Below are 21,158 nucleotides of genomic sequence, written 5' to 3'. Positions count from 1 at the left end.
GGCTTTTTCTTTGAAACTGGCTCTAAGAAATCGTCCCTGCGTTGTCTTGCTGCTAAAGCTAGCGAGGGCATTGTGACACTCTCACTTCCTTTATAATTAATTCATTAACATATAAATTATTTGTTAACCCATACTTGATCCGCCTGAACAATAACTTGTGTAACGTTTTGAAACTGGAAATCTCATCAGCCTAGCTTTATAACATCAGCATGAGTCGACAGACACTTCCCTTTCGTATAGCCTGTAGTAAGATGGCGGTCACAGCAACCGTATTTCCTGCTGTCACCGCCTTTTTACAACCCTCGTTGTTCCTTCCGGGATATTAAACACGGAATCGCCGCTCGGATTACATCACGGAGCTATAAGCGTGAGACCGGACAGTAACGGTATGTATTATTAACTATATCTGTTATTTAGGTGTTAGTGAACTAATAGGTTCCTCCATCCTCTGCTCGCCCGGCACATGGTTCAGACATTCAAGGCCGATGTTAATAATTGTGGAGCACCAAGGCTAATATTTTGGTTTAACTTGCCTGCATCATTTTATCGCACATGTATATATATTGTTTCTTGTATTGCATTTAGTTAGCAAGATGAAATAAAAAAACAAAAAAACTTGTGTACGTTTCACTTTTCGTTTTTTTTTAAATCGAATCTGCGCCTTTAAGAAGCTCTTGAAAACTCGGCGGGTTCTCTTTAACCCTTTAGTGCCCCGTTTGTTTATCTCGTTTCGTGCCACTCAGACATGTCCCGCGCGCTAAGTACCGCATTCTGATTGGCTGACAACGAATCATCGTCTGACTCCGACGGTGGCCTGCAGCCTCCCGAGTTATCTTGGCAGTGGCAAGTAGGTGCGAGGGAGCAGTGGTAGTGAAGCTAAAGGCAGGTCTTGGTGAATGTCAGCGGCACAATCTGGGAAACAAATTGATCAAGATTTATGAGGTCTTAGCTCATGCACCCAACGTTTGTACACCTCGGGAAGACGTTTTCCTGTTACCTGTGGTCATGTAGCGCCTTTCTTAGCAGCACGATCGCAGATCTGAAGGCAGCATTACAGAGGTATCACATATTAATACAAGTGGGGGGGCAGCTTTTGAACAGTGAAGTAACGCTGAGCCTTTAGTACAGAGGTTTCTAATACAAAGTAAGAAAGTGGTATGGCATTAGACAGCCCCCAAAGTGTATTTGTTTCATCAGTTAAGTGTTACAGGACATGAAAAACATAACGAGCGTTTACATAGCCGATTGACCGTTATAGAAAGAGTAAAGTGGTTGAAATACAACGGTTTTCGTCTGTGTGGGGGTGTTTTTCCTTGCGTTTTGTTTCTAAAATATGTGATGTTTTCCTTGCTGCTTTAAAATTCTGTATTGTGGTGGGCGACTGTGTATCTCTACAACACTGAGTCAAAGCAGAAACAAACCCGGACCAAGATTTAGATGGGACACACTCTTCCTCCTCATTTAATGCAGAGTCACAAATCAAGCTATCTTTGCACATGGCCAGTTCTATCATCGGGGTGAGTCTGGTGCTCACCCTGGGGACCTGCTCGATAGTGGTCCTTTGTGTTTGCAAGGATAAAAAAATGGCTAAAAATAGGAAAAATACACTTTTTTCCATTAGTTGCTCACAGCAATCTGCTACCAGCGCACGTTAACCCCACATTGGCCTTTCAAAAATGTTCATTTGCCGTTTGTTATCTGTGCTATCAGAAGAAAGTTGATTTCCCACAGATGTGATGTTGCAGTCATTAATTCCTTTGTTACATTGATTGTAATGCACTAATTAACAAAAATGTAGGTGAAGTAGACTAGATGTAATGTCTGGGAATAGCATTCTTTGAAAAACGTTTCCATTTTCTTAATTGATTTACTCCAATTACTGACAGCATCAGGCACGATGCAGGAACCAGACTTGCATGGATTGTTCTGTACTTATAGGAAAAATGAAAGGAACTATCCTCGAGTTTCCAGTCCCTTCCAGTCTTGCTTCACTATAGGGATAGTATTATCAGTGTGACATGCTCTGTTAGTTTGGTTTGCATCAATCAAGTTTAATTTTGGTCTCCTTAGATTTAGATTTTCCTCCAGATTATCAAGTCTCTGACATAACTTTGATCAAATTTAAGCCCAGATGATATATTCATTTTCTTTTTTTTTCTTTCTTACAAGCACATTTTTGTTACCAACCTTGCATGTGCTAGATTTATGAAGTGTCTGAGTTTCTGTAGTTTTATGCACAGATTCTCCCATCTCTGTCATGAAGGACTTCAACTCCTTTAGGGATGTGGTAAGTCTCTTAAAGACTTGTCTTACTATTGGTGCGGCTCTTGCCCAGACACTTAATTTTCAAGGAAAGAAAGTTTTTGCGCATCCTCACAGTTTTTCTAGATTTTCTCACTTTTTCTAATCATGGACTTGTACTTTGATCATGGCAGATTATGCATAGCCCAATGCGGGCTGTAGCTCAGGCCTCCTGAAATTAATCAAAATGTACGGATATTTGTTCTTTGTTTTTCAAAGTTTTATTCCTGCAGGTACTATAATGTGTTTTATATGTGACAAAGTGCTAGATGTGACTGGGCCCGACAAACATACACAGCAGCTGACCCAGGATTACCTGCTGATACCCAATTCCAGGTTGCATTTGGGGTCTGATGTCATTGGTGATGAGCTGTTGGTTGTCTTTGCACGTCTTGCAAATGAAAGCACAATTCATGAAAGCCTAATGTTGAAATGTGCCATCAAGAAAATTTTATTTTAAAATGCCTTATGTACAGCAGATCATGAATGAGAAACAATTCAGCTTACAGGCATTTGCAATTTCTTGATAATTACCAGTCACTGCACAGTAGCGAGAAAACATTTTTGAAAATGTAACCATTTCTTTGACTTGCTAAAAGAAAGATTGACTAAAGTCTACACACCTTAACAGAATATTATTGTTGTTGTTGACAAATCACTATATGCTTAGCATTGTAGCCATAGAAACTTCCTTGGCAGTATCTTTACCGAACAATAAATGAAGTTTATTGGTAACTTGTCAAAAGTGCAGGGTCTACAAACTCGTAAACTAAGCTTCCTGACTTGTTTGTGATTTTATTTGTTTGATTTTTAAAATTTATTATTTTTGTATAATTTCACTTCATATCTGAAACACAAATATCATGATTTTTTTGTGTGTAATTTTTTGAATTTTTTTTTGTTTTTTTATAGTTTTATGTTCACTGCTGATAATACCTATGCTGTGAAAATAAATTTGTGCCAGAATAATGTTAAACGACCATACTTTTTTTTTTTTGAATAACGTTGATATGGTATGTACTCTCTGCTGAGGGATTACTTGCTGTTTTTATCCTGTGTTTCATTGTCTGTCATGTATAATTTTATACTTGGTCTCTCGATCTTTCTTTTGCTCTTAATCTCGGATGCTGTCTCTGTGTTGTTTTGGCTATCCATGCGCTTGTTACACACTCTTGCTTTCTGCTCAAGGACTACTTGCTGATCTTTTGTAGTGGCTACTCAAGTCTAGACTCCTTCTAAGCTTTGACATTACATACTAGTGTTCTTGTGGTGTCCACAGAACAGATAGCTCAAAATACCTGGTCATGGATGTAGTGTGATTATTCTAAAAGTACATGAAAGACTCAACTGTACATGGGTAGACTCTAATCATGTACTGTAATTATGTGACGGTGAGAAAAGAGTTGATTACTTCAGAGGTAATTCAGGTATGTCAGTCCAAGAGGTTAAATATTTATGCCATGAATTATTTTCTTTTTTTAGTTATTTAAAAAAATGTCTGGATTTAGTTTTTTTTTTTTTACTTTGACGTTACAGAGTATATTTTGTTGGGGACTGGCAAGTAAAATCACTTTAAAGTGCATCATGGTTCCATGCAGCTACACAATAAAATATTTACAAATCAGGGGGTTATTCTCATGAATATTTTTTATTGGAAGTTGTGTCTTTTTCTGTTTTGTATTGTATTTTTCCTGTAAGAGTTACAGGGAAAATACAATACAAAGTTTAAAGAATACCTTGTGAAGTATGATTTGGATTGGAGGCAATGAAAAAAATATTTACTTCAATTCTCCAGAAGAAAAATGTACTGATGAGTGAGAGTAGGAAAAAAATAAAATGTTTGTATGAAGTCTTAACTGAAACTCTTCAATATCTTGACACAAAGTGGAGCCTGCCTTAGACTCATGATTATATAACTAAGAATGGCACTCAAAGGTAAACCAATTAGCGCAGAGTTCATGCATAGCAGTCCTGCCACCTTGTGTGACCTTCCTGTTTTTCTTTTTGTTAAGGAAATTTCTAATCCGCAAAGGGATAGTTTGTCACTTTTCATCTGTAGCAGAGGAGGATGGGCAAGAGTCCAAAAGAAGAGGCTGTATTATCTCATATAAAACAAAGAGGAGCTTCCCATTCTTTAGCAACATGACGGCTCCTGCCTCAGTCTGTACTGCTTAAATTTTGTTTGTTTCAGCAATTAGAGCTCTTATTTAAAAATATGTTTATATGCACCATTTTCTGAATATCTATATATATATAATTCACTAAGGCAAGACAACCATGGAAAGCACGCCGGAAGGGGCGTGGACTCACTGAGCCACCGACAAGTAAGACACCTATGGCGCACACAGGAAGGAGCCACGCCCACCAACTCCTGGCACCTCCGAGCCACATTGACTGTTCATAGAGGCATGTTTCATGAGGTGAATCGCCATATGCAGCGTGTAAAACGGTTTGCAAGGGGTATCCCATGGGATCTTTAAAACAATCCTTTACAACTGAGGTTAAAACACAATGAAGTAAACAATCTTTAAAATCCGAGTTTTCGGTTACGACGCACGACCGCATGCACCATAGCAAACTGTTTTACACGCTACATACAGCAATTCGCATCCGCAACAAACATGCGTCTTCTTATATGCTCCTGCAGGAACACGGAAAGTCTACGTGAGTCACAGGTGCATCTGGACTGTGCAAAGACGACAACGACTCAAGTGACGAGTTGGAGGTGGGCACATGAGCTATGGCGGTCCACCAGTTTTCAGTCACGGACGATTGTGTGTTGGTTCGTTCCGTGAATTGTTATAACGTTGCTTTTCTTGCTGATTTATTACATTACCGATTTTTCAAATGTTAATTTTCACCCTGTGCTTAAAAATCATTAAAAAACCGGCCTGATTATGCGGCGTATGGTACGCCGCGGGTTGGCTAGTATGTAAATATCCTTCGATCAGTTTGACTCATTTCAAGTTTGCAGAGGCTCAGAGCTCATCCTGGCAGCTTCAAGTGCAAGGCAGGAACCAACTCTGCATGGGAGATCGTTTGATCACAGGCCATGCTTACTCACACACCCACAATCACTCATACGGCTCCAATTTAGACATGTTAATTAAATTAATAAACAAATGGAATTTTGAATGAGTACCCAGAGAAAAATCCATGATGTCTTGTTGAGACAGTGCAAACTCTACTTCAACAGCAGCTGGACCCGACATTTGAACTTAGGCTCCTGGAAATGTGAAGCTGGCATTGTTAACCACGGGCCACTGCATGATGGAGTAAAATTAAACCACTTTGTTGCACACTCTTTTGGGTTTTATCGCTGCAGTTAGTGGAGTGATTAAAAAAATCAAATTTATTAACTTCATTAGCTTGCAGTAAGATCTAATATACTTTAAGATCATGTACTTACTGATATAAAAAACTGTTATTTTCAAAGCAATGTAAAAATCCAGCTGTATAAACTAAAAGAGCGCCATAGAACACAAAGTGTATCGTGTTACTGGCAAACCACATTCTTGGCATCCATAAATTAAAAATGGAATCATTTTTTTGGGTAGTAATTTTTGAATCTTATGATGAATACTTCACCAAATTTAGAAACTGTGTCATATGCAACAGTAATGAGCAAAATGAAGGGTTCTTGAATTTCTGGTTTCTGAAGCAGCACCTGTGGTATTTATTCTCAAAGGTTTCCAATTACTGTATTTTCAGGTCCAGCCGTAGTTTGTTTTTTTTTTTTTGTTTTTTTTTAATTCTAGGTGTGCCTTTATGCTTCATTTTAAGTAGAGCTAATTTGTTTATTCGTTTGTTTTAAAATTAAGCAGAGGGACTCATGAGAAAAGCTAGGGTTGCAACTGGGATACACTGTTTAATCTGCACGGTTTTAAAGGCAAAACAAACAGAAAAATTTGGAACAATGCTCACTCAGCTGGACGTGTTGTCACTCTGAGGTTCAATGATGAAATGGTCCCTATTTCTTGGATCATTGTTCTTTGTATACCAGCCAACCAGGCAGGCAGGCCATGTAAAAACCCTGAAGTGATTTCATGTGTCTTCCTTTGAGGACCTTTCTTCCGTTCTGAGGAGAGAAGTGGAGACAGTGTTAGTAACTACTGTGCAGCTCAAACTTTCCTCTTGAAGTTCTTCAACATTGACCCCCAAAAGAGACTTGCCATGCTCACTTGGTAAACATTGTTTCTTTTTGACTGCATAAAGTAAAGTGTTTGCACTCCTTGAAAAATGCTTGACAGGTAAAGTGCATTATTATTTGTGCCAGGAAAAGGTCATTTAGATTTTAAAGGAGCAAGTTGTTTGATGCTGGACTTTTTAAAAGTGACTGGAATCGCACAAGGCTTTTTTGGTGTGCCAGGTGTACTGAAGCAGTTAAAAGGAAAGAAAAATAAAATGGCTCATTATCAGGTTTCTTTCTTAATAGGAAAATGCAGTACCTCCTAGCTTGAATGTTTTTTCAGCATAATATTAGATAACTAACTGACTGGACTGAACATTTTTTAAACATTTGTTAGTACAAATTACCCAGAAAATTTTAAGTTTCTGAATAAAAACTCTCCACAAGATGCCACCTACTGTTTTCTGATTTTAAACCAATTTTGACAACCAGTGATCGTCAAGTAGCGCCTTAACTGGACTAGTAAGCAGACTTTCATGTCTTTGGCAGGCCAGCCACAGGGGCTACAGTGTGACAGGTCCCATTGGTTCAGTAATTTCTAAAGTTGTCTTAAATTATTTACATGCAAAATGACTTGTATATGATAAATGGAAGCTGTGTAATGCTTGTTTCAACGACATTCACCCTGTAAGTAGAAAAGGCATTGATCTTGACTTTTCTTTCTGATCTCAGTATTTTTATCTGTAAATGAGGTAGACCATCAGCGAAGATATTAAAGCCATAGAGTGTTGATGTGGGGGAAGCGGTGAGGAAAACATCTTCTTGGTACCTGCAGTGTTGAAGCAACAAAATGGGGAACAGTGCACTCAAAGCTCATCTTGAGACTTCCCAGAAAACAGGAGTGTTCCAACTTACTGGCAAGGGATTGGCAGAGGTGAGTGATTGTTACCTGCAAGGAGTACACTCGACATGTTGGGCAACAGAAAGGCTACCTTCAAAGGGTAGATCACGCTAGTCTTGTTATAAGCAGGAATTTGTTCATTTTTTAAAAAATAATGTATGCCCATGTTACAATTTTTTTACTGATTTGTTTCTAAATATAAAAGTGACATTTAACAAGAGCAAACACCATTGCAAGAAGTAATGTATCCTGAGCAAGAGCTGCTCATTTCCCTTCATTTGCACCTATGCACATGCTAGTAGTTATGCTCTAAAATACTTCTTATATAGCTGCTAACTTCACCTTATTTTCATTCACTAGGACTTTACCTGGTTCTGTTAAATTTTGTTTAGAGTCTAGTAACCTGAGAAACTGCATGTTTGTTTTGTGAAAAATATATATGCAGCATATGGATTTTATACACAGAAAAATGTTTGATTTGTAGATTTTTTTTCTTCTCTTTTTGTGCTTTTAGTATAACATTAGTAATTCTCCTGCACAGTTAGCACATGAGGTGCAACGGACACAAAATGAGCTATAGACACTTCTCTGTAGGTCACATTATGTTTCACAGTTTTGCAAATTGTTGGTAATTGGAAAAACCGAGGAGCGAAAATATTTACATGTAAGAGAATAAAATACCGCATTAATGGGTTGGTACCCTATCAAAGTATACTTATGAGAAATGTAATTCCAAAAAGAGAGAGAGCAAAAATAAAGATATATTCAAACATAAGCTTAAAGTCAATTAATATAAAAATCACAACCACTGCTGTTTCCTGAGGTAAAGACAAAAGGAAACTTGCATGTTTGTGTTATAATATCAGGATATACAATAAAATCTTAGGCTCCCTTTTACCATGTATTTGCCTTTTTCTGTTGCATTAAACAACCAAAAATGTCTTCTAAATGGGTTAGTAAATAGCTTGTCAAACTGTACGCATTCTACAGAGTCACCCAAATAAGTATATCAGATAATCTTAATAATGTACAGTATATTCACTTTCCATCATGTGGCAAATGATTAATAGATGTGTATAATATAAAAGTATAAGATAACTTAAAGAACCTAGTAATGCTTCACAAGAAGTACAGGAAATCCAAAACTAATCACACCATAACAGTAATAATGTTCGTATGCTGCTACTCACTAGTCTTAGCACTAAACAAGCTGGGCTGGCATTTAATTTATCTGACAGCCTGATAATCAATGTTAACGTTTTTGCTCCTGTTATGTTCCTAACAGTCTAAATAGCTAGAACGGTGTAATTCACCAACTAATTCTTACTATATTAAATGGCTGATTTATACAGGGTGACACAGAACAACGGGAACTTTTGAAATGCGTAGTGGCAGCCATGTACAGTTGGCAGCACTGCAGAACAGGGACCTTGAGCTGTACAAAATCTCGCCATTTAGTAATCAATTGCAAGGCAATCAATGGCAGCTGTGCGAGAATTGTTCGGTAACCGTGTCATCTCAAGATTCAGTGACATTCCCTGGCCCTCAAGATCAACGGATTTGTCCGTTTGTGATTTTTTTCTTGTGGGGCTACCTTAAGAGTCGGGTCTACGACTCGGCCAAGGACACTGAATGAATTGAAACAAAGAACTCAAGACGAAATTCGTGGTATCCCAGCTGAGATGTTGCAGCGATCAATGGGGAACCACAACAGCAGATTGGAAGTTTGCATACGTACAGGAGGACGCCATCTACAGGACGTAATTTTCAGACATTGATAATTTGGATTACTGTCTCTTAAAAGGCAAGTTGTAGTGGTTCAATTGCTGTCAATAAATTTTTTTTGTTGGATTTCTTCTATTTTTATTGGGTTTTTCAAAAGTTCCCGTTTTTCTGTGTCACCCTGTATAAACTAGTAACTTTATTGTGACCTTGGGTTTACACTGATATCACAACATATTTTGTAATAAAATGTGTAAATTAAGATGATGGCAGAATAATGTGAATTTTATTGCCTGTATCCTTTTAATTTTCCTTTCCATTACAAATATGATTGCTTCTGATTTTATTTCAATAATTGCTTTGGCACTGAGGCATCTCCATGGCAAAAAAAAAATAGTCAGATCAATAGTCCAAAATACCACAGTTAACCTGAAACGTAGGACAACCCTCGTACCTACCCACTTTCAATGTTAATATTTTATCATTTTCAGTTTCCTGAAGAGCTTCAGAGGTTATCCAGCCTGCGAACAGTTGATCTGTCCAATAACAAGATTGAAGTGTTGCCCAGCTTCATTGGTGTATTCTCAGTGCTCAAGAGTCTTACTCTGAACTGCAACAAACTTGGTGAGATTGTCAGCTTGGCCGGCCACGCTCTTCTTTTTCTAACATTCATGTTGTAGTATCTACCTGTTGTAATATTCCATTATCTGAGATGTTAAGGAGATAAAATTTATGTGCCTGTTATTTTTTTTTTTCAATTGCGTTTGTGTTTTGCTTTCAGCCTTCATTCCTGATGAGATTGGGAAGTTGAAGAAACTGGAAACTCTACATCTCAACGGGAACCAGCTGAAGCACTTGCCAGCCACTGTAGGACAGCTCAGTGCTTTGCGTACACTTGGCCTCTCTGGCAATCGTTTCAAAGAATTTCCAGCACACTTGGGTTCACTTAGACATTTGGACTTGCTGGACATGTCCAAGAATCATATTCATGTCATCCCAGACCATGTGCAAGAGCTTCAGACCATAGAGCTCAACTTAAATCAGAACCAGGTAAAAAAGATTTGGAATTACCAGGACTGTCAAACTGCAACATTGACTTCTGTTATGGTTCAGAAATGAGTCATTAGTGTTGCCATATGAAAAGAGTAGGAAATGTAATACCCAAAAATAATTCAGTTCTGTTCACATTTATTTTGTGATTTATCAAGGGTACATGATCACAGTGCTGCTTAATTATATGCAAGATTAAAAAAAGTTTAAATACACAGTCATGTGAAAAAGTAAGTACATACCATGAAAGGTTTTTTCGTTTGTAATATATGTGTACATATGAAGTGTAATCTTTATTTAAACAGTATCTTCAGATAAAGGTGTTGCAACGGGGGCTTTATTACAATGAAAGTTTCTTCTTGCAATAATCAATTGATTAAAAAATGACTAAATATGCTGTTTTTGTCTGTGGAAAAAGTGCACCCTCAGCTGGTTGTGCCCCCTATGGAAGAAACAGCTTGTAGTAGGCATTTCCTGTCTAAATTGTTTTTCCCACTCCCCCATGCAGAATTCTTTCAGCTGACTGATGTTTGAGGGGTGTCATACTGTACAATTTGACAGCTGTTTGAAGTTTTCTCCACTGATGATCTTCGAGACAGTGGAATGGTCAGTTTACTGTTGTTTGGAGAGAGTGGTTGGGAGCGCGTGCTTATTACAGTGTGTTGCAGCACCCACCACACGACAAACCACCCGGATTAAGATCTGAGTGCCGCCTTGCAACAGGTGACACCTCAGCACCACACTGAACAGTGCAAGGTTTTTTTTACAGTGGCTGGAGTGCCAATCCTGCCACCAACCCTCAAGTTTTCCCTGAAAGTTGGAGGACCTACTTGCGGGTCTAGATGCAGATTAACGTCATACCCAGGATCGAGCAATTGCAGGTTAAGGGCCTTGCTCAGGGGACCAACAGAGTAGAGTCACACTTGCCATTTATGGGATTCAAACCTGCAACCTTTCCGATTGCCAGCACAGATCTTTAGTCTCTGAGCTACTCTCCGATCTTGTTTGGAGATCTTTTTAAATCCCATACTTAGATACTTCTTTTTGTAAAATGTCTTTTCTTGATTTTTAAGGTAAAGTTCAGGTTAGGAGCAGTTACAACCCATTGGTGTTCAATGAGATGACATCTAACATGTTATCAGTTGATGTAAGCTCAATAGCACCACAGCAATGAGCTAGTGTCCATAAATGCAAAGTAAAATGCAGCATAATACCATCATAAAATAAATGACAAAAGAATATACATTAAAATAATACATTAAAAAGAGAATAAGTAAAAAAATAATCTAAAGTCTGTAATCAATTGTAAAACAATGAGATCATGACAACTGGCAACCTACCCTCTCCCTGGGAAATCTATACTATACAACTATGCATTCTATTCTCCATGATTGTGTTCTAAATCCTACACTGGTGTGATGGTCTGTCACCTCCTTTCATTTTTTCAAAGCCAAGAGGAGTAGCCTCATTGTAAGTAATGATTAGGGGCATAAGAGAAGCATGATTAGTTTTTGTCTGATTGGTTGAGTTTTGTACACTGTGTGCACAATTATTAGGCAAGTTGTATTTTTGAGGATTAATTTTAAAATGGAACAAATACAGTGCTATCAGTCAATCCAAAATGTTAATAAACCTGAATGTTTTACAAAGGAAATGTGAGTCTGAACATTCTCGGGGGAATACATATGTGTGCATAATTATTAGGCAACTATTAGTGTGCAGAATTATTACATAACTAAAGGAAAAACTAACATTTTCCCATCTCAATTGTTTATTTTCCTCTGTTAAAGTGAGAATAATAAACAACTCAAAATTTACAAATAAACATTTCTGACATTCCAAAAAAAATCAGTGACCAATATAGCCACCCTTCTTTTCAATAACAGTCATAAGCCTTCTATTCATGGAGTCTGTCAACAGCTTCCCAAACATTGTTCAGAGAGGTGTACTGTTTTCCTTCCCTTTAAATCTCCTGTTTAAGAAGGGCTCAGAAGTTCTCGATAGGGTTTAGGTCAGGTGAGGAAGAGGGTCATGTCATTATTCTTTCATCTTTAAGGCCTTTACTGGCTAGCCATGCAGTGGAGTAACTCGATGCATGCGATGGAGTATTGTCCTGCGTAAAAATCATGGTCATCTTGAAGATGCAGGCTTTTTCCTGTATCACTGCTTGAAAAAAGTGTCTTCTAAAAACTGGCAGTAGGTTTGGGAGCTGATTTTGAGTCTTATCTTCAACCCAAAAAGGTCCAACTAGCTCATCTTTAATAATACCAGCAAATACCAGTACCCCACCTCCACCTTTCTGGCATCTGAGTCGAAGTGGAGCTCTGTGCCCACTACTGGAATGTCTGGTCCGTCAAGAGTCACTCTCATCTCATCAGTCCATAAAACCTTTGAAAAATCTGTCTTCAGATATTTCTTGGCCCAGTCTTGATGTTTCAACTTATGTATCTTGTTCAGTGGTGGTCAGGTTATAGCCTTCCTTACCTTGGCCATGTCTCTGAGCACTGAACACTTTCTACTACTGGGCACTCCAGGTAGGTTGGAGTTCTGGAATATGACAGCACTGGAGGATAATGGGTTCCTGGTAGCTTCACGTTTTGATTCTTCTCAAATCTGTACAGTTCATTTGCGTCTTTTCTTCTCAACATGTTTCTTGCGACCCTGTTGACTATTTGCAACAAAACGTGTGATTGGTCTGTGATCTCACCCAAATATCTTAGTAATTTCAAGAGTCTGAAAGACCTTTTACCATTTTTGACTTTTCAGGGTCAGTTAAATCTCTTTTTTGGCCCATTTTGCTTGAAGAAAACAAGCTGCCTAATAATTATGCACACCTTGATATAAGGTGTTGATCTCCTTACACCACACCCTCCCTCATTACACCAATACACATCACTTGATATTCTTAAATCCAGTAAGTATTCAGGTTTATACAGCTTGGAGTTGGAATATATGCATAAAAATGGTGATATGGTCAAAATACTTACTTGCCTAATAATTGTGCACACAGTGTAGTTTTTCTTTGATTAGTTGAGTTTTTACATAACATCTTTCTGTCTTCGTCCTCAAGTATAGTTTTTAAGCTTCTTTTGGCTTTGGTGTTTTTAATTTGCTTCCTTTCAAGTAATTTGTGTTCAGGCAAGGACTTGTATCCATGTAGGGACATGTTGAACTAAGCAGATCTTCAAAGGTTCAACCATAAGGTCTTTTTAATTTAGTTCCCTGTTTTGGGCTAGATCTGGCTTAGTTTTTAATGCCACATGTTGTAATGACATTTAGAGAACTTCTACATCCTTTCTGCACTAATCTTTTCACATGTGTGTTATGTGTAACATCATGCACAAGTAATTTAAGATGGTGGCGCAATACATGTGGTGTCCAGAGTTGTGTGTAAAAACCAGTAACAAATAATTATCATAATTAGAGGCAGCCATCTAGTTTACGGCTACGACATTTATAATGTCTTTTTTTCACACTCAATTAACTTATAGTTTCCTATGAACAAATAACAACTGGCAATTTAGATTATCCATAAAAGCAATTCATCTCCTGGTCCTTGCTAACCTTTGGTTTTATCCAGTTTTTCATCTGGCTACTGTTATGACCATGGAAGATTGGTATGATTAGATAATAAACTGCAAGGCTGGAGAGGCAAAAACAGAGACAAAGAAGAAGTCTGTATACAAAAGTCTTCTTAAAAACGCCTTTCAGCTAAATGAAAATGCCAGGGAGGCACAGCAGAGAAGGTTACAATTCATTATTGCTGATGTCCCAATCAAAGGCAGGCTTCCGTCTTTCTCTTGTTGATGTTCCTAGGCTTTGCACCTGCTGATTATAAATCAAGAAGATGTAGGGTTATGAAAATAGACGGATTGCTGCCCCCACCTTTATTCTTACTGTCCTTAATTAGAATTAAAATACAGAGAAGAGTGGCATTTGCATCTTAGTTTACTCCTACAGTGAATTAAAGATTATGTCAGGCAGGTCTTTTTTTGCCTTAATCTGAGTTTTTGTGGTGGTGTTTCTAAATGTAATAGTTTGGTATTCCATTTTAAGGTTTCTTCTTGAGTCTATTGCAGTTTATTTTTTGGTATAGTGAGTAAAGGAAATGCACGCTTTCTTAACAGTTTAAGTATCACAGTTGAGTAAAGCAAAAGAATAAAATATATGTCCAAAAATAAGTTATTGTAATAACATCAAAGCACAGTCTGTAATGATATGAGTTAACCTAGAATTCTCCATTAATAGCTTTAGCTGTTTTGAAAATACTTTGAATTTACTTTATCTGTAAAAACAGTTAAAGGCCTATCCTACGTGCCCTTTAAAGACAAGTTTTTAGTAATATGAAATAAATTATGCTCACACTGTTATGTTCTGTATAAACACATATACAGTATACCTGCTTAGTAAGTGAATGTGAGACTTAAAGCTTTTCTAACTCTAAAGAGTCTCAAGTAATGATATATCAATGAAGAAAAAAAATTGAGGAAAAGAAACACATTGTGTCCTTTCTAAAATAAAGGTTTGAAGGTGTCTGAGCAAACTAATCTTGCTCTGTTTGGCCATGTTCCAAAGCCACCTAGTCACTAGCTATGTATGAACGATTAATGAAATATGACCAATGCAATACACATTATTTGAAAGCAGTAAACCAGAGAGCCATATTTTGCATTGTGTAATATCAACAAAGAGATCAATCTCTGGCCCCATCAGATTTCTTAAGTAAATAATGCTGAAGACAATGGTGATTATGTTCTTTTTTGAATATCTCATGGGAGGTCTACAGTATGTCCATTTCAAAATACACTTCCTTTTCTCTGTGTACCTGTCTCCTTAATTTTTTGCCTCCAGATCTCATCTGTATCCCCAGATGTGGCCCGCTGTCCACGTTTGAAGGTCCTGAGACTAGAGGAGAACTGCCTGGAGTTGTATTCTCTTCCCTTGGCTATCTTGACTGATTCCCAGGTGTCCTTGCTTGCTGTGGAAGGAAACCTGTTTGAGATTAAGAAGCTCAGGGAACTGGATGGTTATGACAAGGTAGGTGCAGTTTGTACCTTTTTACATTTAATGATTTTCCTTACTCATGACTATTTCAGGAATTAGTGGAACTACAGTGCCAACCCAAGTGTGATGGGGTTTGTATTTTAGTGCAGTGTTTCCAAACCTCGGTCCTGGGCCAACCAGCTTCTGTTTTTAATTGGACTTCTGGGCTAATTAAGTGATGTGTTATTTCCCAAGTTCTCTGTTTTGGGAACAATATAGAAATTAGAAAACTAAGGTTTGGTAAAAAAAAAAATACATATATTAAAATGTACCAAGCAGTTATATGGGAATAATGTATTTTTTTCTTTTTAACAGTATTTTCATCTTGATTTTCATTCTACTTTTCTAGGTGTTCTAATTGTTTAATTAATCCATTATTTACAAATTAGTGGGTCTGATGCTACAGTAGTTGCAGCCTTTGATTATTCAGTGTTGTTTGCCAGCATGTCTGCTCTGCTCATTTTTAATTGTCATTAATAAGATACAACAAAGGGGAAAAACTGAACAGAGAAAGGGCAAAATATAATGAAACCAACAAAAGAGAGTTAAGCATTTAAATCTATAGCAAGAGCAGAAATATTTCTAAATGTCTTATAAATGTAAAAATCATGCTGCTGTGCTTTTCTGAGTGTAGAATAAAAAAAAATAATGCAATACAATAGTTTATTTTTTGTATAGCCCAAAATCACACAGGAAGTGCTGCAATGGGCTTTAACAGGCCCTGCCTCTTGACACACTCCCACTGCCGTTTGTCATGCCTACGAAGAATATGGTATTTGCGAGGTAAAAGTTTAATAAGAAGACACAAGGTATAAACGAGACTTTGGATCACTTTGTAACGAAGTTAAAATTGCTGTAGCAAAAAACTTTTAAGTGCCAGGTCTTAGCTAACATTAAATAAAGCCGTTGACATCGCGAGATCGCATGAGCACAGCTGAGAAGCTTCGATGCATGTACTCCAGTGGCTCATGTCAACTGACTTTGCAGGACTGGAAAAGATTAAATTAAGTTCATACACACGCTCTAAATATTCGCAGGCAATTTCCACAACTTAATACTGGGAATGCCTGTTAAACATCTTAGATTCACGAGTACTGATTTGGGTAGTGAACACTTGATGAATGAAACCTGTTATCTTTACAACGGTTGACAAACACGAATATAACTTGAACACAACACATCCTCCAAATACGAACCTGATTAAAAGAAATAATGATAATCAAATCCTTGATGACAGCAACACTCATAACAGTCACAAAACAATTACTGTATATTGACAATCATGTTACGTTATTTTTAAAATGTTTCCTTTTCTTAGCACAAGCACAGCTGAGAAGCTTCGATGCATGTACTCCATAACGCGTTAAAAAAATAATGCATTTAATCACAGTTTGCATTCCAAGCAAAGAGGAACTTTTGTCAATACATGATTTCCTAGTACATCATTTACATTGATGCACACATCAGAGCTACAAAAATGTAAGAGTCGGAAGAAAGTGTGTTGCTAGGACTGATCGGAGGCAAGTTTCATTTCAAAAGACTACCCGATGGAAGTCCTGATAAAAGCATGGTTTTGTGCAAACTGTGCAAAAAGGAGTTTGCATAACACCGACGCACTTCAACCTTACGGTACCATCTAAATGCAAAACATGTTATAGCGAACACAGAAACTACACTAGCAGTTCGAGTACCAACAAAAGGTGTCGGCAGCCCAAACCTGATGAATTGACTGGCTTCAGGACCAAAATTAGTAAGTCAACATCGGTCAAACTTACAAATTCTCTTGCAAAATGGATTGCTTTGGACTGTAGACCACTAACAGTGGTGGAAGATAGGGGGTTAGAAAATGTGCTACGGTTAGCGTCAGGTCTTCCAACTTTTCAACTGCCGTGCCAAGAGGCTATTTCAAGTAAAATTCAACAGCTTTATGACACTGAAAAGCAAGCAAAATTAGATGCATTACAGAAAGCGGACATTGTGGCTCTTATTGGGGCTCATTGGACTTCCGTGACCGTTAGTAATTTTAATTACATCTAATTACAGAATGTTCAATGATCACAATGTTTTAGCCTAATGTACAACATAATTTTGGCTGAGGTTACTCAGAGTTGGTGAAGCTGGTCAAATTACCTTTAATGTTTCTGCTTTATTTTTTTAAGAAAAACTGCACTTTATGTTGAAATTCTTGTTATTATCATTTAAAGACAATGACATTCTGAACGTGTACTTAAAGTACTTAGAATACCATTTTATTTTTAAGTCTGCCCAATTTTAGCCAGGGATGATATTTTTGTTTCTGTTTTGAATTGAAATGCAGTTTAAATACATTTTTTTTCAGAAATTAAAAGAGCTTGAGTTTACAATATTCATGTCCATGTCTATTATTTGATTCTGTCGCCCACTAAAACCCTTTTAAATTAAAAAAAAACATTTGCGATTTGGGGCAAATTTTCATGTACGATTACATACGATTAATCAAGATTAATTAATTACACAGCCTCTAATTAATTAGATTCATTTTTGAATCAAGTCCCACCTCTATATATATATATATATATATATATATATATATATATATATATATATATATATATATATATATATATATATATATATGTATGTATGTATATATATATGTATGTATGTATATATATATATATATATATATATATATGTATGTATATATATATATATATATATATATATATATATATATATATATATATATATGTGTGTATATATATATATATATATATATATATATATATGCCAGCAACACTCATGACAATGACAACACAATTACATTGTCAATCATGTTACATTATTATTAAAATGTTTCCTTTTCTTTTTCATTACTTCTTTAACACACTACTTCTCTGCTGCGAAGCACGGTTATTTTGCTAGTACTGTATAAAAATAAAAATTTTAGAAGTACGGAGCAGAATTTAACAGTAGATGATATCGCATAATAAGATTTGGATATTTTTAGAGTCCTGGAGACCTCATCCATCAAGCTGCCTCCCCCATTTGGCCATTCCATGGCTGAAACATTGCTGGGCCAGCCAATCCAATGAAAGGACCCCTCTTTCCCATTATTCCTGCGATCCTCCATCAGGGATGACTTTACCAGAGGCAGGCAAACAACTTGGCAGGTGGGCTGTGGCACCAAGTGCCACATTTGAGTACTGAGAAGAGAAACCGAATAGGTGAGGGTTAGTATTCAATTATAACTATCTCGTTAATATAGTTAATACCAGCTAATTAAATGAGATCAGTGTTATCAGGTGTTGTTACTGATTAGGAATCTGTTTGGAACAAAAACCTGCAGCCACAGTATGCCCCCAGGACCGAGGTTGGGAAACACTGTTTTAGTGTGTGCTTGAAAGAAATTTCTTTAGGATCTGGTGTGCAGCAATGCAACCAGTGAGCAATTCCTGTTTATTTTCTGGGGATGGCTGGATATATCGACTTGTCCTGCCACTTCTGAGTAGAGTGTAAAGTTTGCCGTCTGTCCTTTTATTTGTATGATTGAATGGACATCTATTTTGCTAGTGTTTCTTTCTCTCAATCTCTTTTTCAGTATATGGAACGATTTACTGCAACTAAGAAAAAGTTTGCTTGAAGAAGAATGTGGGTGGTCTTGCAGGAGAGCTGGACCTTCTCGTAGCACATTACGGAAAGACTTATGGTGATCATGAAGCCAAGTGGGATTTTAATATTTATAAATGAAGTCCCTGAGGTCTGAAAGAAGACAGATGATTAACAAAAGAGTCGGTTAGGCACTGCTTTAAAATATTGATGGAACACTATGAAGTATGAATGCCCATATTTATTATGTACACGCTGACTCACTACATAGCTACTGCATCTTTCTCAGGAATGCTTGATTTTTACTATCTTTTTTGCAGTAGATCCTTCCAGCTTTCCAGACTACAGACTTTGGTAGTAAACACTAGGCATGAACAAGTGAGATTGCTGAATTTTATATCCATTATATTAAATACTTACCTTTTGAAGCAAATGAAATAACTTGCTGCTGTACTCCTTAACAGACCGCATTAAAGTCGGAGGCTTTCACCTTACTGGTGCAATCTGAGTAGAATGCCGTTGTCCGTGGAACTAAGAAGTGTTTGAATTCAAATAAAATATCTTCTAACTCATATGTACATATATGATTTTTGATCTTGGAATATTTTTTGTCTCCTAGACATGGCTTTATATTTCCTTTAACTTTAGAAAAACTGTCCTTTCAATTGCTTTCATCATTAAAGTAAGATCGATGACATTTTATTTTCTCCATAGTCCCTACTAACTCTGCAGTTGGCTAACTGTGTTGCCCTCGGAGGCTGACTGAGAAAATGTTCAGGTGTCAAAAAATGATACTGATTTGACCTGTAGAATTAAACCAAGGACTGCAAAATTAGTACTTTAAAGAGAGTATCATGGGGGAAATCCTTTTGAGTTCTTGGCTCCTGGATCAGAGCAAAAAAAAAAAAAACAGGCTTAGAGCTAAAAATCATTTTCGTATAGCATGTTAAATCAAATGCTTTTTTTAGCACAAGCTGAATAGTTGTATATTTATGTATAAATACAAGGTATATATATCTATGTTGAAATATAACAAAAATTGAGAATTTATGATTGCACAAACATTTAAAGTGGTGTATTGATTAATAATATTTATTGCTAACTACACTGAATTCATGTTAGTGGCTGCTATTCACAAACCCATGTCTTGTGCACCTGTGTCAAAATGTCAAATTAGCACAATCATACTAATAAACATAATCCTATATCATTGAAAAACATTGAATGTGTCCTAAAATGAAACTTGTAAGCCATAATGTGAGAACCAAATTAAAGAGTAATTTATTTAGCAGTTTCCCCTGACTAGCAGCTTTGTGCAACACACTGAATGAAATGTTCAATCAAATACATCAATATTTGGTTGTGGGAGGTGTGGTGACACAGTGGTTAGTGCAGTCGCTTTATGGATCCAGGGTGCTGAGTTTGAAGTCCTCTCTCAGTCAATGCCAGTGTGGGTTTCCCTCCCACATCCCTAAAATGTTCTGGTTAAGTTAACTGAAGCCTCTGAATTGGCTGTGTGTGAGAAGGCCCTGTGATGGGCTGAAGCCCCGCATTGAGCCCAGTGGTGCCAGGATAGGCTTTGTGTCCCACAATCCTGAACTTAAATTTCTCAAACCTGTTTAATTTATATTATATATGTATAACATTGTTTGTGTAAATCAGGCATGTTAGATTATTTAATATTGTATTGGGTAAAGAAAGGCACCAGCAAGAGAGTAACGTTATGGACCAATGATTTGGAGGTAAAGTCCCATAAATGTACTTGTAACAGCATGAGGCTGTTATACTTAGGCTAAAGTTATACTTCCCTCATCACGTGGGCCAAAATGAAAAATCACCTGGTACCACTTTAATGAATTCCCATAGTGTTATTTTGTGTTTCCTCCTGAACTCAGTACTGCCAGAATAGGCCCCGTCTTCCCACAAAAATAAACCAGAAAACATTGGTTAAGAAAATGGACAGATGAATATATTTTCCATTGCCATGCTCACACTTAATGTCTCAAATCCTTTCACAAAAGTTACGTACAGAGTTATGAAGGCAGCACCTTAATCTGCTTAAACAGTAAGCTACTTATCTTGACTCTAAGGATTGAATACTTGGGGGGCACAGCGGTGCAGTGTTTAGCACTGCTGTCTCACAGCTCACAGTTTGAATCCCAGCCTGATTATTTAACAGTAAAAGAAGATTATAGAAAAATAGTGTCATCAAGGTACAGAAAGAGACGTCATTTTTTTGGCATTGCAAAAAAAGCCACTGTGAAGCCTACATGTTCTTCTCATGTTTCCATGATGCTTTTCTAGCTTTTCTCTCGGATCTTTCAGAGACACGTGTCTCTAAGCTGACTCATATGGCTCAGTGATGGCGTGTTCCGGAGTGTGCTCTAATTCAGACTGCTGTCTCACACAGACTGGGCTGCTGCC

General features: G+C 37.1%; 1 protein-coding gene across 4 annotated transcripts; it reads left to right on the top strand.

Annotated features, from left to right (window-relative positions):
* Positions 1-210: 210 nt before the first annotated feature.
* lrrc57 (leucine rich repeat containing 57) lies at positions 211-19,954 on the top strand. 4 transcript variants are annotated; one of them, XM_039742253.1, is made up of 6 exons: positions 211-386; positions 7,187-7,364; positions 9,545-9,677; positions 9,835-10,103; positions 14,955-15,140; positions 18,727-19,954. In XM_039742253.1, exons 2-6 carry the CDS (start codon positions 7,281-7,283, stop codon positions 18,766-18,768), a joined length of 714 nt encoding a protein of 237 aa, XP_039598187.1. In that variant the 5' UTR covers positions 211-386; positions 7,187-7,280; the 3' UTR covers positions 18,769-19,954. The 4 variants fall into 4 exon arrangements, with proteins under 4 accessions (XP_039598187.1, XP_039598186.1, XP_039598189.1 ...); XM_039742252.1 differs by having other exon boundaries at positions 212-386; positions 7,163-7,364; XM_039742255.1 differs by lacking the exon at positions 211-386 and adding an exon at positions 850-1,059.
* Positions 19,955-21,158: the final 1,204 nt, after the last annotated feature.

Source organism: Polypterus senegalus, chromosome 18 (genome assembly GCF_016835505.1).
Source record: "Polypterus senegalus isolate Bchr_013 chromosome 18, ASM1683550v1, whole genome shotgun sequence".
Lineage (NCBI taxonomy): Eukaryota > Metazoa > Chordata > Cladistia > Polypteriformes > Polypteridae > Polypterus > Polypterus senegalus.
Note: the sequence above shows the minus strand (reverse complement) of the source record. Positions and strands in the feature narration are given on the sequence as shown.

Excerpts from the sequence above, each read along its gene's own strand:
- lrrc57 (XM_039742253.1), top strand. The coding sequence starts at position 7,281 with ATGGGGAACAGTGCACTCAAAGCTCATCTTGAGACTTCCCAGAAAACA. Across the intron at positions 9,678-9,834 it reads TCTGAACTGCAACAAACTTG|CCTTCATTCCTGATGAGATT; the intron begins GTGAGATTGTCA and ends TTTTGCTTTCAG. Across the intron at positions 10,104-14,954 it reads TCAACTTAAATCAGAACCAG|ATCTCATCTGTATCCCCAGA; the intron begins GTAAAAAAGATT and ends TTTTGCCTCCAG.